The sequence below is a fragment of the Desmodus rotundus genome, chromosome X (assembly GCF_022682495.2).
Source record: "Desmodus rotundus isolate HL8 chromosome X, HLdesRot8A.1, whole genome shotgun sequence".
In the NCBI taxonomy this organism is placed as follows: domain Eukaryota; kingdom Metazoa; phylum Chordata; class Mammalia; order Chiroptera; family Phyllostomidae; genus Desmodus; species Desmodus rotundus.
Window position 1 is genome coordinate 40401781 of NC_071400.1, and position 18153 is coordinate 40419933.

At 40.7% G+C, this 18153-nt stretch overlaps 1 protein-coding gene across 1 annotated transcript in view; it reads right to left on the reverse strand.

Moving 5' to 3' along the window:
* Positions 1-1751, reverse strand: part of TRMT2B (tRNA methyltransferase 2 homolog B) — a 160343-nt gene extending 158592 nt beyond the window's left edge. The window contains 1 exon segment of the mRNA XM_053916914.2: positions 1583-1751. Within this exon segment, the coding sequence (XP_053772889.1) occupies positions 1583-1751 (169 nt within the window).
* Positions 1752-18153: the final 16402 nt, after the last annotated feature.

Sequence of the window (18153 nt, forward strand, 5' to 3'; positions counted from 1 at the left end):
TACAGGGCAAGTAGAGCCCAGTCTCATGGTGGCACTCCTTCAAAGAAGGACTTTGAAGCCATGTTGTAATCCTAGCTCAGCTTCTCACCACCTCTGTGACTTTGTGCAAGTTACTATGACTCTCAGTGAGACCATCTATAAAAATAGGACTGATAACACCTACCTTTCAGGACTGTGGTGAGAATTAAGCAAGGTCATATATACAAAGTGCTCCGAATGTGCTGAACAAGGAAAGCATTCACCATGTGCCGCTGCCCTTCCTTAGACTCTGATGTGCAGATGCCACTTGACTTCTTTGTGCTTCAACATGTCCAACCTGCAAAACTGGAGATGTAATAACGTATGTAAGTGGTACAAGGATAAGTACAATTATGTAGGAAACTTAAAAAACAACACACACAGACACACACACACACAAAAACCTTTCCTAACCTTCTGCATTAGTGCCTGCTGGAACATGGTAAGGGTGAGCTTCAGGCCTTCCCTGGACCACCTGTTAATACTATAAAAAATGTGTGACTTGTGATAGACATTTTCCCAAAGCGAGACAAATGTATGTACTTAATATTTAAAAAACAGCAAAACCCAGAAAGGAAATGAGTGAAGAGGCAGGAGACAAAGAATAAAGAATGTTTTTCTTTGGTGGGTGGTGTGTAGGCCAGAAGGCCCAGGCTGGAGGGGGAGCGATTGGTTCCGGTCCAGAAAAGAGGCCTTGTCCCTCCAGCTGGCAGGGCAGGATGAAGGAAGCTTCAGGCCCAGTTGGGGGTTGACAAAGAAGAGACAGGGGAGGTGAGGAACTTGTAGACAGCTGAATTTAGACTTTGAGACTTTTTTGTGAGTGTGTGGGTGCTCTCACTGTGACTGCCACCATGAGACTGTGCTTTACTTGCCCTGTACCCCAGCGGAAGACCCTTTGTTGGCATAGGTTTCTTCCTCCAAATTATCAGATACTGTCTAAAATAGGATCCCGTTATTTTAGGATGCCAACCAGCCACCTTTCCTAGTAAAGGGCCTTTCATTATATATAGTAAATTCTGTAGTGAAATACATTTTTCAAGGCAGCAGAGTAATACTAGTCAAAGTGAGTTATGTTTCTTTGTTTCATGTCAGAGAGGGCATTTGGCCACAATAGTTTTTCATCTTTTAAATAAATACTTGGATATTTTTTAAAAGTGTGTGACAACTGCTCTCTTTCTGCTTCAGGAATCTGAAAGGGACCCAGAGTCCAGAGATGCTAGTTAGAAGGATAGGCTAACTTTCCGGGGCTGGAATGGCTAACCTACCTGGAATGCTCAGAGAAATTCAAGTCAGACACTATGTGGTAGGTAGATCTGAACAGGGCCAAGGATCTCCACGGAGCAAAACGTTCAAGTAAAGGTAAAGTCTTGCTTACACTCTCTGTTCACCCTTTCCTTAGTTGGCCTCGCCCCAGACAAGGTTCCTGGCTAAAGCAGACATGCATATGTGTTTACTGCTTGGTGTTGACTGCAGCCCACGTGCAGTCAGGCAGGTCTTTCCTTCCTCCACCATACTCTCTCATCAGTCCCTCCACCCCCCTCTCCTTTGGGCAAGCTCTGCCCACCGCGTCCGTTGGAAGGGTTCACTAGGAAAGGCTGCCACCGAGCCTGGGCTAGGTGCAGGGCCCCGGGAGGTCTGGAAGAGCGGGATGGAGGAGTTGGGGAGGAAGTCAGAGCACAGGCGGACTCAAGGCTAAGGGCGACCTTGTGCAGCCAGCGTTGAGTCGGTCCCATCCCCTCAGCCACCCCTGCCTGCTTTTTCAATTCCCGGCCCCCTGGGCAATGTGGCACAGTCAGCAATTTTCAGTACAGTAACAGTTAAATTGGTTTTCCAGGCTCTCCCTGTAACCCTTTACCTTCGTAACCAATAAATCCTCTTACAGACGTCAGGCGACAAACGGAAAAACCCTGCGAGTGTCCTACAGCGCTGCTGCTGAGGAAGTCACTTCCTGGTGCGCAAGGCACCAGGAACTCTAAAGGCACCGCTAGCAACCCGGCGCAGGGGCGGAGAGACGTGTGGCTCCTCCCAGGATCCCGCCCACCCAACCCGGCAGCTAGTCTCTGGAAGCCTCTGTTCCCTACTCTGCAAGGGGAGCTTCTTTAGTGACCTTCTTCAGAAGTACTTCTCGCCCCATTCCCCTTCCCTTCGTTCCCAAGTTCTCCACCCTCCCCGCAACCCCGCCCACAGCCTGCTCTTCGTACTGTCCCGTTGGTGAATGTGTCTAAACCTTGAAAGTCACAAAGAAATTCGCTTTAAAGTGTTAATACCTACTCCTGGGTGCTTGTGGTTTAACTCTTTCAACCAAAAGAATAGATTTTAATGGTAGAATTGCAGGTATCAGAACCGCAATGAGTTGGAGATGAAGAGGGTTTTCTCAAATTGCAACCTTTTATAAAAGGCAGCCCTATTTGGGGCCATAGGCTTTTTTCAGACATTCCCTCTCCCTCTATTTGATATTGCAACCTAAAAGTATTATGTTATTATGACAAGGTAAACCTAGTTTCTTAAGTGGACCCCACGCAAGGCTACTAAATACTAAAACCTCAGGGAAAGAATTCTTCAACTACAGGACTCAGAAGGTGGCCAGAAACCACTAGTTCATTTACCACCTCCTGGAATACATTCAGTGATTCCTCTCATTTTTCCAAGGATGCCCGAGCCCAGTCAAATGGGTAAGAGAACATTGAAAGGTGCACACATGTATGTGTTGTAAAAAATGTTGCATTAATAGAGTGAAATTTACAGCAAGTGAACCTACATATAATTAATTACACTTGGTATTCCTAATAGTAATTGGGCTTAAAAAGGAAGCTCTCTATAGTCAACATTTCAGTTATTTATTTATTCAGAGCATAAGAAGCCTGTAATGTGCTAGGCAATGCATTAGCCTTAGTGAGTACAGCTGTAAATTAAACATGGGCCAGTACCTCAAATAACAGCAAACATTAAGTCACCTAGACCAAGGCTCAAAGCCCAGATCTGCCACTTATAAGTTGTGTGGACTTGGGCAAGTTACTTAATTGCTCACTGTCTCAGTTTCCTCATCAGAAAAAATGTCCTTAATAACTGCACCTGCCTCACAGAGTTGTGATGAAGATTAAATAATTTAAAACATACAAAGTGCTTACAACAGAGTAAGCACGCACAATAAATGTTGCCTATTATCCGTCAAAGTAATTTTATATACTATGTGTATATACACACATGCAAACACATGCATATATACCTTTAAAAAAGGAAGGAATCCCTTACTTCCCATTCTAAAGGCTGGAGCTGGTAAATGCTTAACTCAAATTGTGGCCTTTCTATCTGCTCTCATGGCCCTTAAGCAAAATATGAGCTCAAACCACTGCTTTGGGTTTCTTAGCCTGCACAGCTCTGTTGAGTGAGAACAGGCTAGAGATTGCACCTTTGGTTCTCTTTTCCCTTCTTTTAGTTTCCACTTACAGAAATAGCCAGCTCTACTCTTTTCCTTGACTCTTCTTTCCCTGTCTTCTCCCCTTGCCCCTCTGCTCCTTTATCATTTCTCATCTTGGCTTTCTTTGTTCTGCTTAGCACAGAGCCAGGTGCCCAGTAGGAGCTCAATAAAGATCTGATGAGTTAAACTGAATACCACCTTGTCTACTGAAAGGGAGAGGGCTTATCTTCACTCATCCCACCACCCACCACCTGTTCTAAGTATCCAAGCAAACTTGTTTAAAGCAGGTCTGTCCTCAGAGGAGGCAGACCCGAAAGAGAGAAAAGAGATTAAGGAAGCTATAATGTAATCATTTAGCCATTAACCCTTTTATATTCATTTAATCTGATAAAGCATGTTCTTCTATAAAAGAGAAACCATTGCATATGTAAGAGGGGAAAGAAATATCCACATTATAGGAAAGGTTAGACTCTTCAACCAGAAAGGTAATAAATGGATATGTCATAGGTGAGAAGCAGTAGTTAAATTCAATAAGAACTGAAACCAAGATAAACTTTGCTTAATTTTATCAACAAATAATATTACAACAAAATGAAGTGTCTATAAATTTGTCATTCTCATTTTGGTCCAAGCAAAACACTTCTAAGAGTCTACAGCATTAGCGCTCAGAAATAACATTTATTAACATCACATGGCAGTTAGGGCTGGTTTGGTTTCATTAACCACATTCTTCAGGTGTGCTTTCCTTTCATCTAGGATTGTGATGGAGGCTATGAGGGATAGACACACAGACCATGTCCTTGAGATTGTGTGACCTGATGGGAAGATAAAACACATAAAGTGAGAATACATAAAAATGGGCTTTGGTAATTTTAGGAAAGCAGTAATTTTCTTGGAAGAGAATGGGAGACGTGACTTAAATGCATAGGATTTGAAGAACCTGAAAGGAGGTGGAGGCTGAAGCATGAAAACAGAAATGAACAATATGTGTTGCAGGCCCATGAGGACGCAGGTCTAGCTAGATGGGAGAGTGGTTCTGGAGTCATTGGAGACCCAGCTGATCAGATCAATGGATTTAGGAAGATAAGGAAGGTCCTCAACTGTTGGGATGAGGGGTTTGGTCAAGTTCCTTTAACAATGAGCAGCTAATGAAGTTTTTCATGAGATGTTTCTAGGAGAGAACTCTAGGAGCCATGTGTAGGATGGATTTTAAGGTGCAGTAACCTGGAAGCTGAGAAAGACTACTGCAGTCATCAAGATTGGAGGTGCCAACTCTATGAACTAAGGCAGGCGACACTGCATTCTGTAAATAATTTCTCAAAATGTGGATGGGGCCAACTGCAATGTAATTGGCTGGGTGATTGTAACAAATGAAGGTTCCTGAGCCCCACTGAACACCTATAGAATCCAAATCTCAGGGGCTAAGGCTCAGGAATATCTGAGTTTGTAACAAGCACCCCAGTTGATGCCCATTCAAATTTCAGCATTACTACCATGCATCAACTGAAATTCCAGACAAATTAGTTGAAAGTCAAAAATATCAAATTGTAAAAGCCCTAAGATAAAATAAAGATGATTATTCTGAAATTTGGATGGAAGAGGACTTTCTAAACTGAAAAGCAGTTTGAAAAATCTACCATGGAGGTAGATTTTACTACATAAACCTTAAGAACTTCTATATGACAAAAAGTGTAACTAAATTAAATCATAAACAACAAACAGAAAAAGATATACAGGTACGGCAAAGGGTCATTTACTGTATAAAGAGCTTGTGTAAACTGATATGAAGAACACGACCTCAGTAGAGACCTGGGCAAAGGCATGGAGAGATGACTCCCAGGAAAACAAATGTAAGGTAGGTGTGCCCTCCTTGGGGCATAGCCACTTGAATCTCCTTTTCAAGTGGATTTTCTTTCTCCTAAACTCTAAGGGTCCCCACGAGACTTGCAACCAGGGGCGCGACGGGCAGTGGCAGCTCACCCCAGGCTTGCCCCCTGAACCTGTCTCCAAGGCCCAGTTTCTTTGACTTTCCACTGAGCTGACAGCAGCAGCCCAACCTAGGCGCTTTCCTGCTGCTTCTATCCTAAGCCATTCCTTGTTTCACTGTTCCCAGCTTTAATAAACATATTCTCAAAATAAAATTTTAATAAAAGGAATATAAGGTAAAAACAAAGTTTTATTCTACCTCACTGGTAAGGACAGAGCATGCAAAGTATATCAAGTAGATAATATTATTTTACCTATCAAACTGGTGAAGATTTAAAAAGCACTGATAGTTCTCAAAGTATATAGACAGTAAGGCAGGCTCTCTCACACACTGCTGGCAAAGGTGGAAATTGATACAGCATTCCCGGAAAGCAATTAGAAGGGAGAGCCTTTAAAATTTTCATAACATTTGCCCCAGAAATTCCATCTCTAGGAATCTATTCTAAGAAGTAGAGATGTAAACAAAAGTATATGTGAAAGGGTTTCATGGTTAAAAATAAAAAGCATTTTTAAGGTCCAACATTGGAGAAATGGGGAATGGTTACATAAAATATGGTCTATCCATAGACTATTGCAAAGCCACTAAAAATTACATTCATGGTATCATGTTAGAAACTAGGATGTCATTACCTTAAGGGTTGGGGGTGGGGACTGGCAGAGGCCATTAGGGAGCTTCTTAGAGCTCATAATATTCTATTCATCTGGGTGCTGTTCATACAGCTGTGTTCACTTTGTGAAAATTTATTGAGTTGTATGTACTCTTTGGATATGTATACTTCTCTGCATGTACGTTATATTTCAATAACAATTTAACTTAAAATTGTATCTTTTGAAAGTTTGTAATGATATGGAAATATGTGAACAAGGCAACTGTAGGGTAGGTGGAGGCAGTCTGGCTTCCTCACCCACGTGTCTGGGTAGCTAAGGGGAGCAGTGTTCCCATAGCCTTGGAGGGGCCTGATAACTGGTGTTCTCATAGCCTTGAGACTGGGTCCAATAAACTGTTCCCATCACATGAGGTGGGTTCGTATGCCCAGAATTATGTTGTGTTATGTAATGTTCTGGCATCCTGCCGGCTTCGTTCTCCTCTGGTACTTAAACAGGTAGGGACTCCCTGCTGGGGCGATGATGATGAGAGACACACAAGGGAACAGGTACCATGATGGGTGCCACGCTGGGGAGCAAGGGCCGTGACATGAGACATGCAGATAGACACATAGTTTGCAGCATGTGTGGCTTGCCCACCCATGAATAAAAGCATGCCAGACATCCCAACGGCTCTGTGAATATTTTTCTGTGTGCACGAATACCATGAACCTGCCTGACCTTGAATGGTGACAACACAGCAACCATAAGTGAAAAGGGTAGAATAAAGAATAGTGCATTCAGCCCTGGTTGGTGTGGCTCAGTGGATTGAGCACTGGCCTGTGAACCAAAGGGTCATTGGTTCTATCCCCAGTCAGGACATATGCCTGGGTTGCGGGCCAGGTCCCCAGTAGGGGACACATGAGAGGCAACCACACAATGATGTTTCTGCCCTTCTCTTTCTCACTCCCTTCCTCTCTCTCTAAAAATAAGTAAAATCTTTAAAATTTTTTAAAGAGTTCTGCATTCAGTATGATCTGAATTTTGTAAATAAAAATGCATTAAAAGGCAATATGCCAACTGTTTAATCTACATACTGTTTACTTTAGATAGTGAGCTTGGGGATGATTCATTTGTTAACTTCTTTCCCATTTCTATACTTTCCAAATATTTTACAACGGACAGGCATAAGATTGATAATAAGGAAAAAAAGTAAAATATCAGAGAAAAAAGTAAATTGATGAATCTTGGTGAAAGTCCCATAGACCAGACTGTGAAACTGAAAAGTAGATTTTATCAGTTTCCATGGAAGTGATTTAGACTCTTAGGGACTAATTTACACTAAGAGGTTTTATAGGAAACTGGCTTACAAGCCCAGTGCTGGTGAAGAATGTAGTTTCTAGTGACTGAAATATTCTTATCTCCTATCTGGGGTTATACCTACCAGCTATTAATGTACCTGTGAAACCAAACTAGAAATCAGAAAAGGTCACTTGCAATTTGAGCATATGGAGCTGAATGGTATTGAGGGCTCTTTGACTAGGTTATTTGGGGTTTTGGGGGGGTTTTTAGAAGATTTTATTTATATACTTTTTTAGAGAGGGGTAGGGAGGGAGAAAGAGAGGGAGAGATACATCAATGTGTGTTTGCCTCTCATGTGCTCCCTACTGGGGACCAGGCCCACAACCCAGGCATATGCCCTGACTGGGAATCAAATCAGCCACCCTTTGGTTTGCAGGTGGGGGCTCAATCCACTGAGCCACACCAGCCATGGCTAACTAGGTTATTTGTAACACATCTACCAGATCACTGTTCCTGTTACTTGAACAGTACTGGATAAACACTGACTCTCCCATGTTCTTTCTTCCACCATCTCTAACTACTTAACAGAATCTTCTATCATTACAATATTACCTGACTCCTATCCTCATTACATGTTGAAGTTGCCAAGGTAACAGCTCATCTTATATGAATTGCATTCTAGATTGGTAGCTCCTAGGTGTGATATTGGAAAGCACCTTAATTTCATCTGCAGTATATCTACAAATTATATTTCCAAGAAGTGACTTCAGAGAAGAATTACAGATGGCTAGTTTCATCCACTTGCGAGCTTTAAAAAAATTTTTTTCAATTGAAGCATCTATCATTTCTTGATTTATGTATCTAATATTTTGTGAAGTGTATCTCTTCAGTTTGGAGATACATATTACTTTTGGGGCCCTTCAGTTTCTGCTAAACATCAAGGGTTTTGACAATAGTACTTAAGAGAATGGCACTGGCACTTAAAAATAGGAAAGTCAGAAAGGGAGTCTTTCAGGAGAGGGAGATAATAGTGGAGCATCAAGTGAAAGTCCAGTGGGCATGTGGAGAAAGTGTTAACATAATAGGAAAGCTCTGATGTTGGATGTGGGAGGTATTACCCTGGAAACTGTCACCAAACTACCTAGCTACCTTTATGTTCTGGTTGCTAGGATAACAGATACATCAGACTTACATGGCTGGTGCTGATGTTCATTTTTTCACTTAATAAGGTCCCAACCGTTTGCTTTTTATAGCGTTGAAATTTGCAACTCAATGTCAATAGCGTTCCAATCATGGCTGCTCATCCTTCAGAGCTAGATATAGAGAAATAATATGGGGGCATCTATCCCATGTTCTTCTCCACACCAGAATGCCATCAGTACATGAACTTCAGCTTTATGCCTGGATTCAGCGTCAAGGGCACAAATTCTACACCTACCAAGAGGCTATAATTTCAATCCTCTCCAAATCACCATACTCAGCTGCTCATCTCTACTTTCTTCCCTGATACTATGCACCTGTATTTTTTAAGAGCCATTATTAGGTTCAGTGGAGTGGTAGGACTACATTGCTTTCAAGGTGTCCCCCCTTATGTTCAACAATTCTGTGAAGAAACTGGTAGATGAAATACTTTCTGCTCTATAGCCATTGAGTTGTTTAGGATGTACTAATTTGGTTTCTAATCTTGTAAATAGAATATTTTCTAAATAAATGCAATCACATTGGAAACGAAAGTGATTATCCAGAACAGCCCTTATAATAAATACAGATTAAACACTTATCAAATCCTTACTCTGTGCTTTGCATTGTGCCCAGTGCTCTACGTGCACTATCCTATGTAAGTACCTATTTCACAGATAAGAACATTGGTAACTGTATTTTACAGATGACATAACTGAGACTTAGGGATCAATAGCTTGCCCAAGGTGACATAGTAACTGGTAGAACCAGAACTTGAATTCAGCTGTCTGATGCCTATGTCTCCACTTTTAATCTTTTAATTTTTAACCAGCAGCTCTCAAATATTACTGTGTCTCAAAATTCCCTGGAGGGCTTGTTAAAGCAGATTGCTGGCTCTCATCTCTAGACTTTCTGATTCAGCTGGTTCTGGGGCAGGGCCTGAGAATTTGCATTTGTAACAAGTTCCCAGGTGATGCTGATGTTGCTGGAGTGGAGGACCTTCACTCTATATTCTGTGGCCTCCAGTCACAGGCAAAACAGACTAGTTATAATGAAGCCCACAGGGCTTGCTCTCTCTTCATGGCTCAGTGCTCAGGGATCCTGGGTGTAGGGTAAGTGGAGGCAGTCTGGCTTCTTCGCCCAGGTGTCTGAGTAACTAAGGGGAGCAGCGTTCCCATAGCCTTGGAGGGGCCTGATAACCAGTGTTCTCATAGCCTTGAGACTGGGTCCAATAAACTGTTCCCATAACATGAAGTGGGCTCGCATGTGCAGAATTATGTTATGTAATGTTCTGGCAGTTTTCTGGCTTTGTTCCCCCCTAGTACTTAAACAAGTAGGGGCTTCCCACTAGTTAGACACACAGCTTGCAGTGTGCGTGGCTCATCCACCCATGAATAAAGGCATGTCAAGCATCCCCACAGCTCCACGCATTTTCTTCCATCTCCCAGAGGCAAGATTGGAACTGCCTGGCCTTGATCGGTTGCGACACACTGGATAAATTCTGAAGTGTGGGTTTCAGTCACTTCCTCTGACTCTCCAGGAAGGCCAGACAATTGGCTAGAAACACACTGTGGAAGAAAACACAGCACATAGGCAGTGCTCACAAAACATAATATATGTATAAAGAGTTGGATATATCTGGGTTAAGCTCAGATTACAACTTAGCCCTGACAGCTACAAAGAGCTGATGCATGTACAGTATCATCTTGGTTTTCTTTTGGAAACAACTCAAAAAGTTAAAGTTGAAGAGCAGTATTCACTGAGTATAGCTACTTGTCAGTTGGGGTTATGATATAACTGACACATTCAGTCTGATGCCATGTAGTGTCTTGATTAGCACTAATTGTGAAGCTGAGGAAAGAGCCATTACTGAGCAAACTCTCCTCAGAGATTGTTGTTCAAGCTATATGTTGCCTTCAGGAGACAGAGAGAGGCATATGTTGAACATAACACTCATTCTACCATAACCTTGTTTCTCTCTTCACGTTTCACTCATTTTCCACCACGTGTCTTGTATTTCCCTGAGATACAGCTGAGGTCACTAGGTTTTGAGGCAACAAAGCAGAGTGCAGTGCTCATTAGTGTGGCTGCACAGTAGAATCACTTGGAAAGGTTTTCAAGAATACAAGTACTGGGGACCCTACTCCAGACCAATTAAATCAGAATCTCTACAGATGGGCCCTGTTTATATGCATTAAAAACAAATTTGCAGGTGATTCTAATGTCAGGCAAGGTTAAGAATCAATAATGGTCCAAAAATAGTTTCTGCTGTTGTGCAGACTTCATTTCTAGCTCTGCCATTCATGAGAAAATGACCTTGGGCAATTGGCCCACCCTCTGAAAGCCTCAATTTTCCCATCTGTAAAATTGGCATAATAATAGAACCCACTGGACTTGTTTCATAGGGCCATCTTGAGGATTGAATGGGCTGGTGTATGTAATGCACTATAATTGTACAATGCCCAGCACAGAGTCATCACTCCCTAGATGGTAGCTACTGATAAAATTAAGGCATCACACTTCAACCTACAGAGCAAGTCTCATGAGGCTGTGACCCTATAGGAGGTGTGGGTGTTGTGCCCAATCTGCTGTGGATCGCACAATCTTTCAATTAGGACCACTATGACAAAGCAAATGACTATGCAGAACAGATGTTCTGCAACCCTCTCCCATAACAAATGGGGAAAATTATTTTTCTTTGGATAAGACACCAAGTATAAGCAAACCAAAAAACAAAGTAACATTAATACTTCAAGAGACCAGCCCACAAGGTAACTCAAGGAAATAATAGACTACTTGGGGTTTACAGGACATATTTTGAGAACCACCGAAGAATGCAAGATGGTCTGCACTGTAACTGATGGCCTCATTAGCTGTTACCCTAGAATTTCTAGAGTATTCAGGGGTCACAATACAAAAAAAACCTTCATACCTGTTGTCTAATGTCTTACAGGTTTACACATTTATATTAACTCTTCACCCTCTGTAGCCATGTGAGTTTGTGATTCCTGGTGCAGAAACTACCCAGAGAACTTGACAGTTGAAGCAAAAAGGTACAAATATCCAAGTGGTAGGAAGGATGTAAAGAAAGAAATGTATTAAGAACAGAAATTCTCAGGCCCTAAGAGACATCAAAGAGGACCACCTCTTCGTAGGGACCAGTTATTAGATCTCAGTTCAGTTTGAAGTCAAGTTTAAAAATCTAGTATTCTATTTCACCTCAAGAGCCAAATAAAGATACAATTTGCAATCTCATGGTGAGTGTCTGTTAGCAGCCAAAGATAAGTCACATGAGAGTCATATTCACTGCACCCTGGACAGTGTTTTTCAAAGCAGATACAGTTCACATCTATAAGCATAATTTCCTAATGTAATGATAAAATGGTCCGTGGGAAATGTAGAAACTCCAGGTGAGGGAGGTGCAGAGAGGAAGTGAAAGGAGGCTGCCGGAGGAAAGACAAAGCACTCACTTCCATCCCCACCTGCTTGTGGAATGGGATTCCCTTTTATTCTTATAGAACAAAAGCAGCTATGTAGATATCCACCCTATACCAGAACATGCCTTCTAGTCCCAGCATGTGGTCTTATAATCAACCAAATTGAGGGTCGTCCACGGGGCACCTTGATGCATGACCCAACAATTAGTGTTGAAGGAAACAGGTTTTTATTTACAGGATTCCAACCTTGGCGGGGGGGGGGGGGCGGGGGGGGGAGCGCTGAGGGTACTCCTGCTCAGAGCCCTGTTCTCCAACTAGATTCAGCACTTCCCTTGCTCCCCACCAGGCTAAAGCCAAAACCATGCCCAGAAGTTTCCCATATCCTTATCTGTTCTTAAGCCGGATGCACAAACAGATCTCCATCCTCTCTGGAAGGTGCTCTTGGGGGTTTCAGAGTTGCCATCCTCTTGAAGCAGCTCTACCCTTCAGGATCTGGGGTGTGCTGTTCTTAGCCTCCATGCTGTGGTTCAGGGAAACATGTGCCATGTTACACTGGATCATGGTGGAGTCCAGGGAGGCACAGTCCCAAGAAAGTGGCTTATCCATACAGCCTTCAGAGAAGCAGAAGTCTGCATTCCTGGTCACAGTTCAGTTCAACTCCAAGCATCTTCCATGAATCTGTGCTTGGTTAGGCAGATCCCTGCACAGCTCCATTGGCTCTCTCCTTACACGTTTCATTTTGCATAGCTTCTACTACTTCACTACAGACCACATGCCTGCTGCTCTTCCTATACCGGACCGCATGGTGGAATCCACTTCTCTTTCAGACCGCTGTTATTTTAAATGCTCGGCCCAGAACTTCTTGTGTGACCTCATATCCAGCCCCTCCTATGATGTGCTACTTTTGCCAGTTCCCCCATATCTTTTACCTTCTTGCAGGTGCCATCTTTTTTCAGGACAAGAGTTCCCCATGACACAGGGGCATCAGCCTCCCCTGGCTATGTCACGAGTCACTATACTTTCTGAAAGTCATGTACACCTTTTGCCTAGGGCGGCAGCAAAGCTATCAACTTGCCATTGTTGGGCAAAATATCTTATACCATATAATCCACTCACCCTTCCCCCAATCAAGGTTTGTGGGGAATATTTCAGAGAATCTCCGTGCTGTGCCCCATTACAGCCTGAGCCTGGTGGCTACAAACAAAACCATCAATAGCACTAGACTCTACACCACCCTTTACCCCCTCACACAAGTGCACCCCACTCAGTGATAGGTTGGTGGCAAGGAGCTGCAGGATCCATGGGTGAACCCTGAAGATCCTAAGGCACAAGGGTTCACCTTTACCCAGGTAGAATCTTCAGCTCTTGAGATGAGTAGGAGGAAAAATTGGAATGCATAAAAGAATCCCAACAGATAAGGAGTGACAGGGACAGGTAGAAAACCAGACAGGCAAGGGAGGGAGTGGGAAGGTGACTGACCTGCTCCGACACTCACTTGATGTAGGGAACTTTATTGGGTGAAATTGCTCTTTTACTACAGTCAAAGACAATGCTAGGCTGCTGCCATTTAAAAGTGCTTAGTAGTGTTCTGAGTAACGAATATTATTCTTAACAACTAGGTAAGCAGGACTTCTGCTCTGGGACCCATGCTTTAGAGCAGGGGCATCCAACTTTTGGGCACCTCTGGGCCACACTGGAAGAAGAAGAGTTGTCTTGGGCACACATTAAATACACAAACACTAACGAAAACTGATGGGCAGGAAAAAGGTCCGTGCATAATTTTCATGATATCCACCACCACAGACAAGCAAAAAAAGGTATCACGTAACCCTAATTATGCAGTGGCCCATTCAATAATCTTTTAAAATCATTGAGCAGATCCCAAGTTTGTGATCACTATATAGAAAACATACATATCTGAGTAATAAAACTTAGTATAAAACTTAGTAATAAAACTAAGTAATGTTTTAAGTAAATTTACAATTTTGTGTTGCGCCACATTCATAGCTGTCCTGGGCCACATATGGGCCACAGGCTGCAGGTTGGATACTCCTGCTTTAAATGATCCCTGGTATTGCAATTATGCAAAAATAAATTTATTAAAGGAGACATGGGCACTTGTGTCACTCAGGATCCAGTACACAATACATAACCCTAAACCTATGCTGTCATGATTAACATCCGTCAACTATAAGGGGACTATTTCATATCTCTTGCCCCATGTACTGGAAACAAAAGGCAAATGCATCCAAATGACAAGAAGGTTTGTGAGTTATACTGCTGCTGATGTTAGACACTGCTTTGACATGCAGGAAGAACTTAAGCAGAAGTGTTTAGTAAGAGAAAAGACAGATTAATGTGTCAAGTTCTTCCTCTCTCAACAGTGATAGATTCTCCCATAACAACGATTATTTCCCAATAGTAACAAGCATTGGCTTTCTTGCTTCTCTTTGTGTTCCAATTCATGGTTCCTTGACAATGTGGTAAGTGGGCCACCATTTGTATTTCCCCAGGCCAGGGAAATGTTAGGAGTTGGCCTGTAGCTAACACAGTAAGCTGTGAAAGAAGAAGTGTGGTATAACTCTTGGAAGGGAGACAAAATCATCATTATTTGCAGCTGATTTAGTTGTCGATCCAGAGAACACCCAAGGGAATCAATTGAAACACTGATAGATTTAACAAGAGAGTTCAGAAAAGAGTTCAGCAAAGTGGCTGAATACCAATCAATAATTTTCTTGTAAGCCAGCAACACCAGTTAGAGAAATAATACAGAGAAAAAAAATCCATTCATGATGAAAGGAAAATAGCATAAAATCCCTAGGAATAACTTTAAAAGGTGAATAGGACATACAAAGGAAAAACAAGGATATTTGTATGTCTCTCAGCAACCAGGATTTGAATAAATGGAAATTTGTGCCATATTTCTGGATGGAGCATGTATGAAGGGCACATGGACAAAGCCAAGGGGTGGGTAGGATTGAGGGTGGGAGCTGGGGATGGCTGGGGTGGGGGGGGGAGTGGTGGGGGAAAATGGAGACAACGCTACTTGAACAACAATAAAAAAAATAAAACTAACAAAATAATAAATAAGTACATAAATAAGGAAAAAAGGAAAAAAGAGATCAACTTTTAAAAATTAATTATATGTTTAATTCAATCCAGTCAAAAGTCAAAGTTATTTTACCTTGAAAAAGTGATTTTAAAGTTTACCTAAAAGAATAAATAGGGGAGAATAGAAAATAATTTTTGAGAAAGAATAATAATGATGGGAGACTTGGCTTATAAGATTAAAATATACACATAAGTTATTACATCTAAAACATTATAGTGCTGTCATAAGAATCAACAAAGAAATCAGCGGGACAGAAAAGAAACCCTTGAGACTGACCTAGTAAAAAGATAAGAACCTGATATAAAATAAAGGAAGTGTCACAAACCAATGAGGACTGAATTAGTCATCAGTATTAAATGTAAAAAAAAAAATCACACAAAACAGCTTTAAGAAAATGTAGGCAAATGTTTAATCTTGAGATTGGGAAAAACTTTCTAAGCATAAAATGTGGAAAAATCATAAAAGTATTGCTAGAGTTGACTCCATCAAATTTACTGGCAAACTCAAACTGGGACAAATATTCAAAACATGACTGATGTCAGCATGATTTAAAGAGTTCTTATGAAACAATCAAAAACACCAATACTCAAAATAAAAATAGAAAAGGACATAAACAGAAGAGATACATACAACTAATAAATGTATAAAAATGTTTTAAATATCCCATGAAATACACATTTTTAAATGAATGAAATTAGTGAAGATGAAAAATTGAAATTCTCAATGTAGATCTGATGTGGTGAAGCGCACACACTTCTACACTGCTGATGGGAGTGTAAATTTCCTTTCTGGAGAGCATGTAAGTAATATGTATTAAGAATCATTTATGTTCTGGCCACGTAGCTCAGTTAGTTAGAGCATTGTACTGATTGTACAACCTGTACCAAGGTTGTAGGTTCAGTCCCCAGTCAGGGCACATACAAGAATCAACCAATGAGTGCATAAATAAGTGGAACAACCAATTGATGTTTCTCTTTCTCTCTCTCTCTCAAATCAATAAAAATTAATTTTTTTTAAAAGAACCTTTTAAATATTCATATCTCTTAAATCAGGGGTGTCAAACTCATTTTCACGGGGGGGCCACATCAGCCTCACGGTTGCCTTCAAAGGGCTGAATGTAATTTCAACTCCTTCACAGTTAAGAACTAGTTACAGTTATACAGTCCTAAAATTATTTCGGCCCTGTCAATTAAGAGGTGTCAACTAAGACACCCCTGTCTTAAATGAACGAAAGGAACAGCAGCAGCATACTGAGCAACAACACAGGTTTAGGTTGAATACTACAAAAGGTGACAGCCCTGATCTGAATTCAGGGAACTGCTTCATTCCTTGCTCCATTTCCTTATGCACAAAATGGCAAGAATTAGCAGTACTAATCTTACAATATATGCAAGTCACAGAGCATACTTTCTGGCATCTTCTTGGTAATAAGTAAATGTTAGCTCTTAATATATATTTCATATATATATGAAATAAGAAGTTTGTAATTTGGATCCATTTGACTTCTAGAAATTTATCCTAAGGAAAAATTCAGGAATTCAGAAAAATTATTATATACAAGGATATGCATCACATCTTCCCTTGCACAAGAAACAATCATGGAAACAACATCAATATCTAACAAAAAGAGAGCAGTTAAATTAATTATAGTACATGCAAATGATGCTGAAGTGTTATGCAATCATTTTTAAAGATTTTGTTTTTGAAGACAGTCTAATGATATGGCAAAATGCTAACAAGTGAAACAAAGGGTATAAAACTGACTCTATAGTAGGTCAAAGTTTGAAAAAATATTTATATCTATTTTGTACTTAAAGAAGTACTTAAGAAAAAGGTTAATTAAAACACTGACCAAAATATTAACAATGTTTATCTCACTCCACGTTGGGATCAAGAGTTATTTTTCCTTATACTATTTATTATTCAGTATATACATTTTATAATGGATAATATTATTCCCATTATCATATAATTTGAAAGGGGAAAGAGTATGTACTGTGTGTATGTGTATATATATATTGATCAGTTGCTGAACTATATAAACGGACTTCCCTAAGTGCTCATTTTACTTCAACAGTCAATGTAGGACATTTAGAAGACAATTGGTAAAAACAAAAAACAAAAAAAAAACATTGCATTTTGGTTTATTCTTTCCAGTCTTTCTTGTGTGTATAAAGAAATTCTCTCCTCTCTAATAAACCCTACTTCCTTCTATACAACAAGCACATTGGGAACAGGGTCTATAACTCATTTATCTGTGTATTCCTACAGTTTCTAAATCCTTGTATGCACATTATAGGCACTCAATAATTTATAGGTTGAATTATAATCAGAAAAGGGTCTGAAATTCTCCCACCATATGATGTATATGATTGCTAATCTTAGAGTATTACCACTCCCAGGGATATTTGCATTTAAAATCATCAATTTTTCCCAACAAAGATTTAAGATCTGGTGTACAAAAGGTGTTGCTCTAGGTACTATGAGGGGATATATATATATATATATATATACACACACACACACATATATTTCCTACCTTTTAAGTTCTTATAATCTAAACTAATTACAGAGTAGATTTGGAAGCCAGAAGAAGCAAGAAGTGAACTACATCCATTAAGGAATCAAATGTTAGGCACTTGCTAGGCAATTGACTTACATGGAATTCTTACAACAAACCTTTGAGGCAGAATTCTCATCCACATTTTATAAATAAGATAAGTTAATAAGATATAGATAAGTTAAGCGACTTATCCAAGTTCACAGATTTAATGGCAGAGTGGGGATTTAAACACTGAACCTTCTGAGTCTGGCTCCAGACTGTTCTCTTTCCCTTAATGAACACTGCTTCTCAAAAAAAGGTGTGTGTGTGGGTGTGTACATGTAATTACAGTGCTAAGCAGTATCAGGTAAGTGCCATACTAATGATGTAAAGTATTATACAAAGAGGTGGTTAAGATCCCAGGCTCTGGAAACGACTACCTAGGTTTGAATTCTGGCTTTCCATTTATTAGTGTAAACTCTTGGGCAAGTTACGTATTTAACTTCCTTGTTCTTCAGGGTTCCATGAATGAAATGGGAGCTCACATCTAGCTCACAGTGTTGCTGTAAAGATA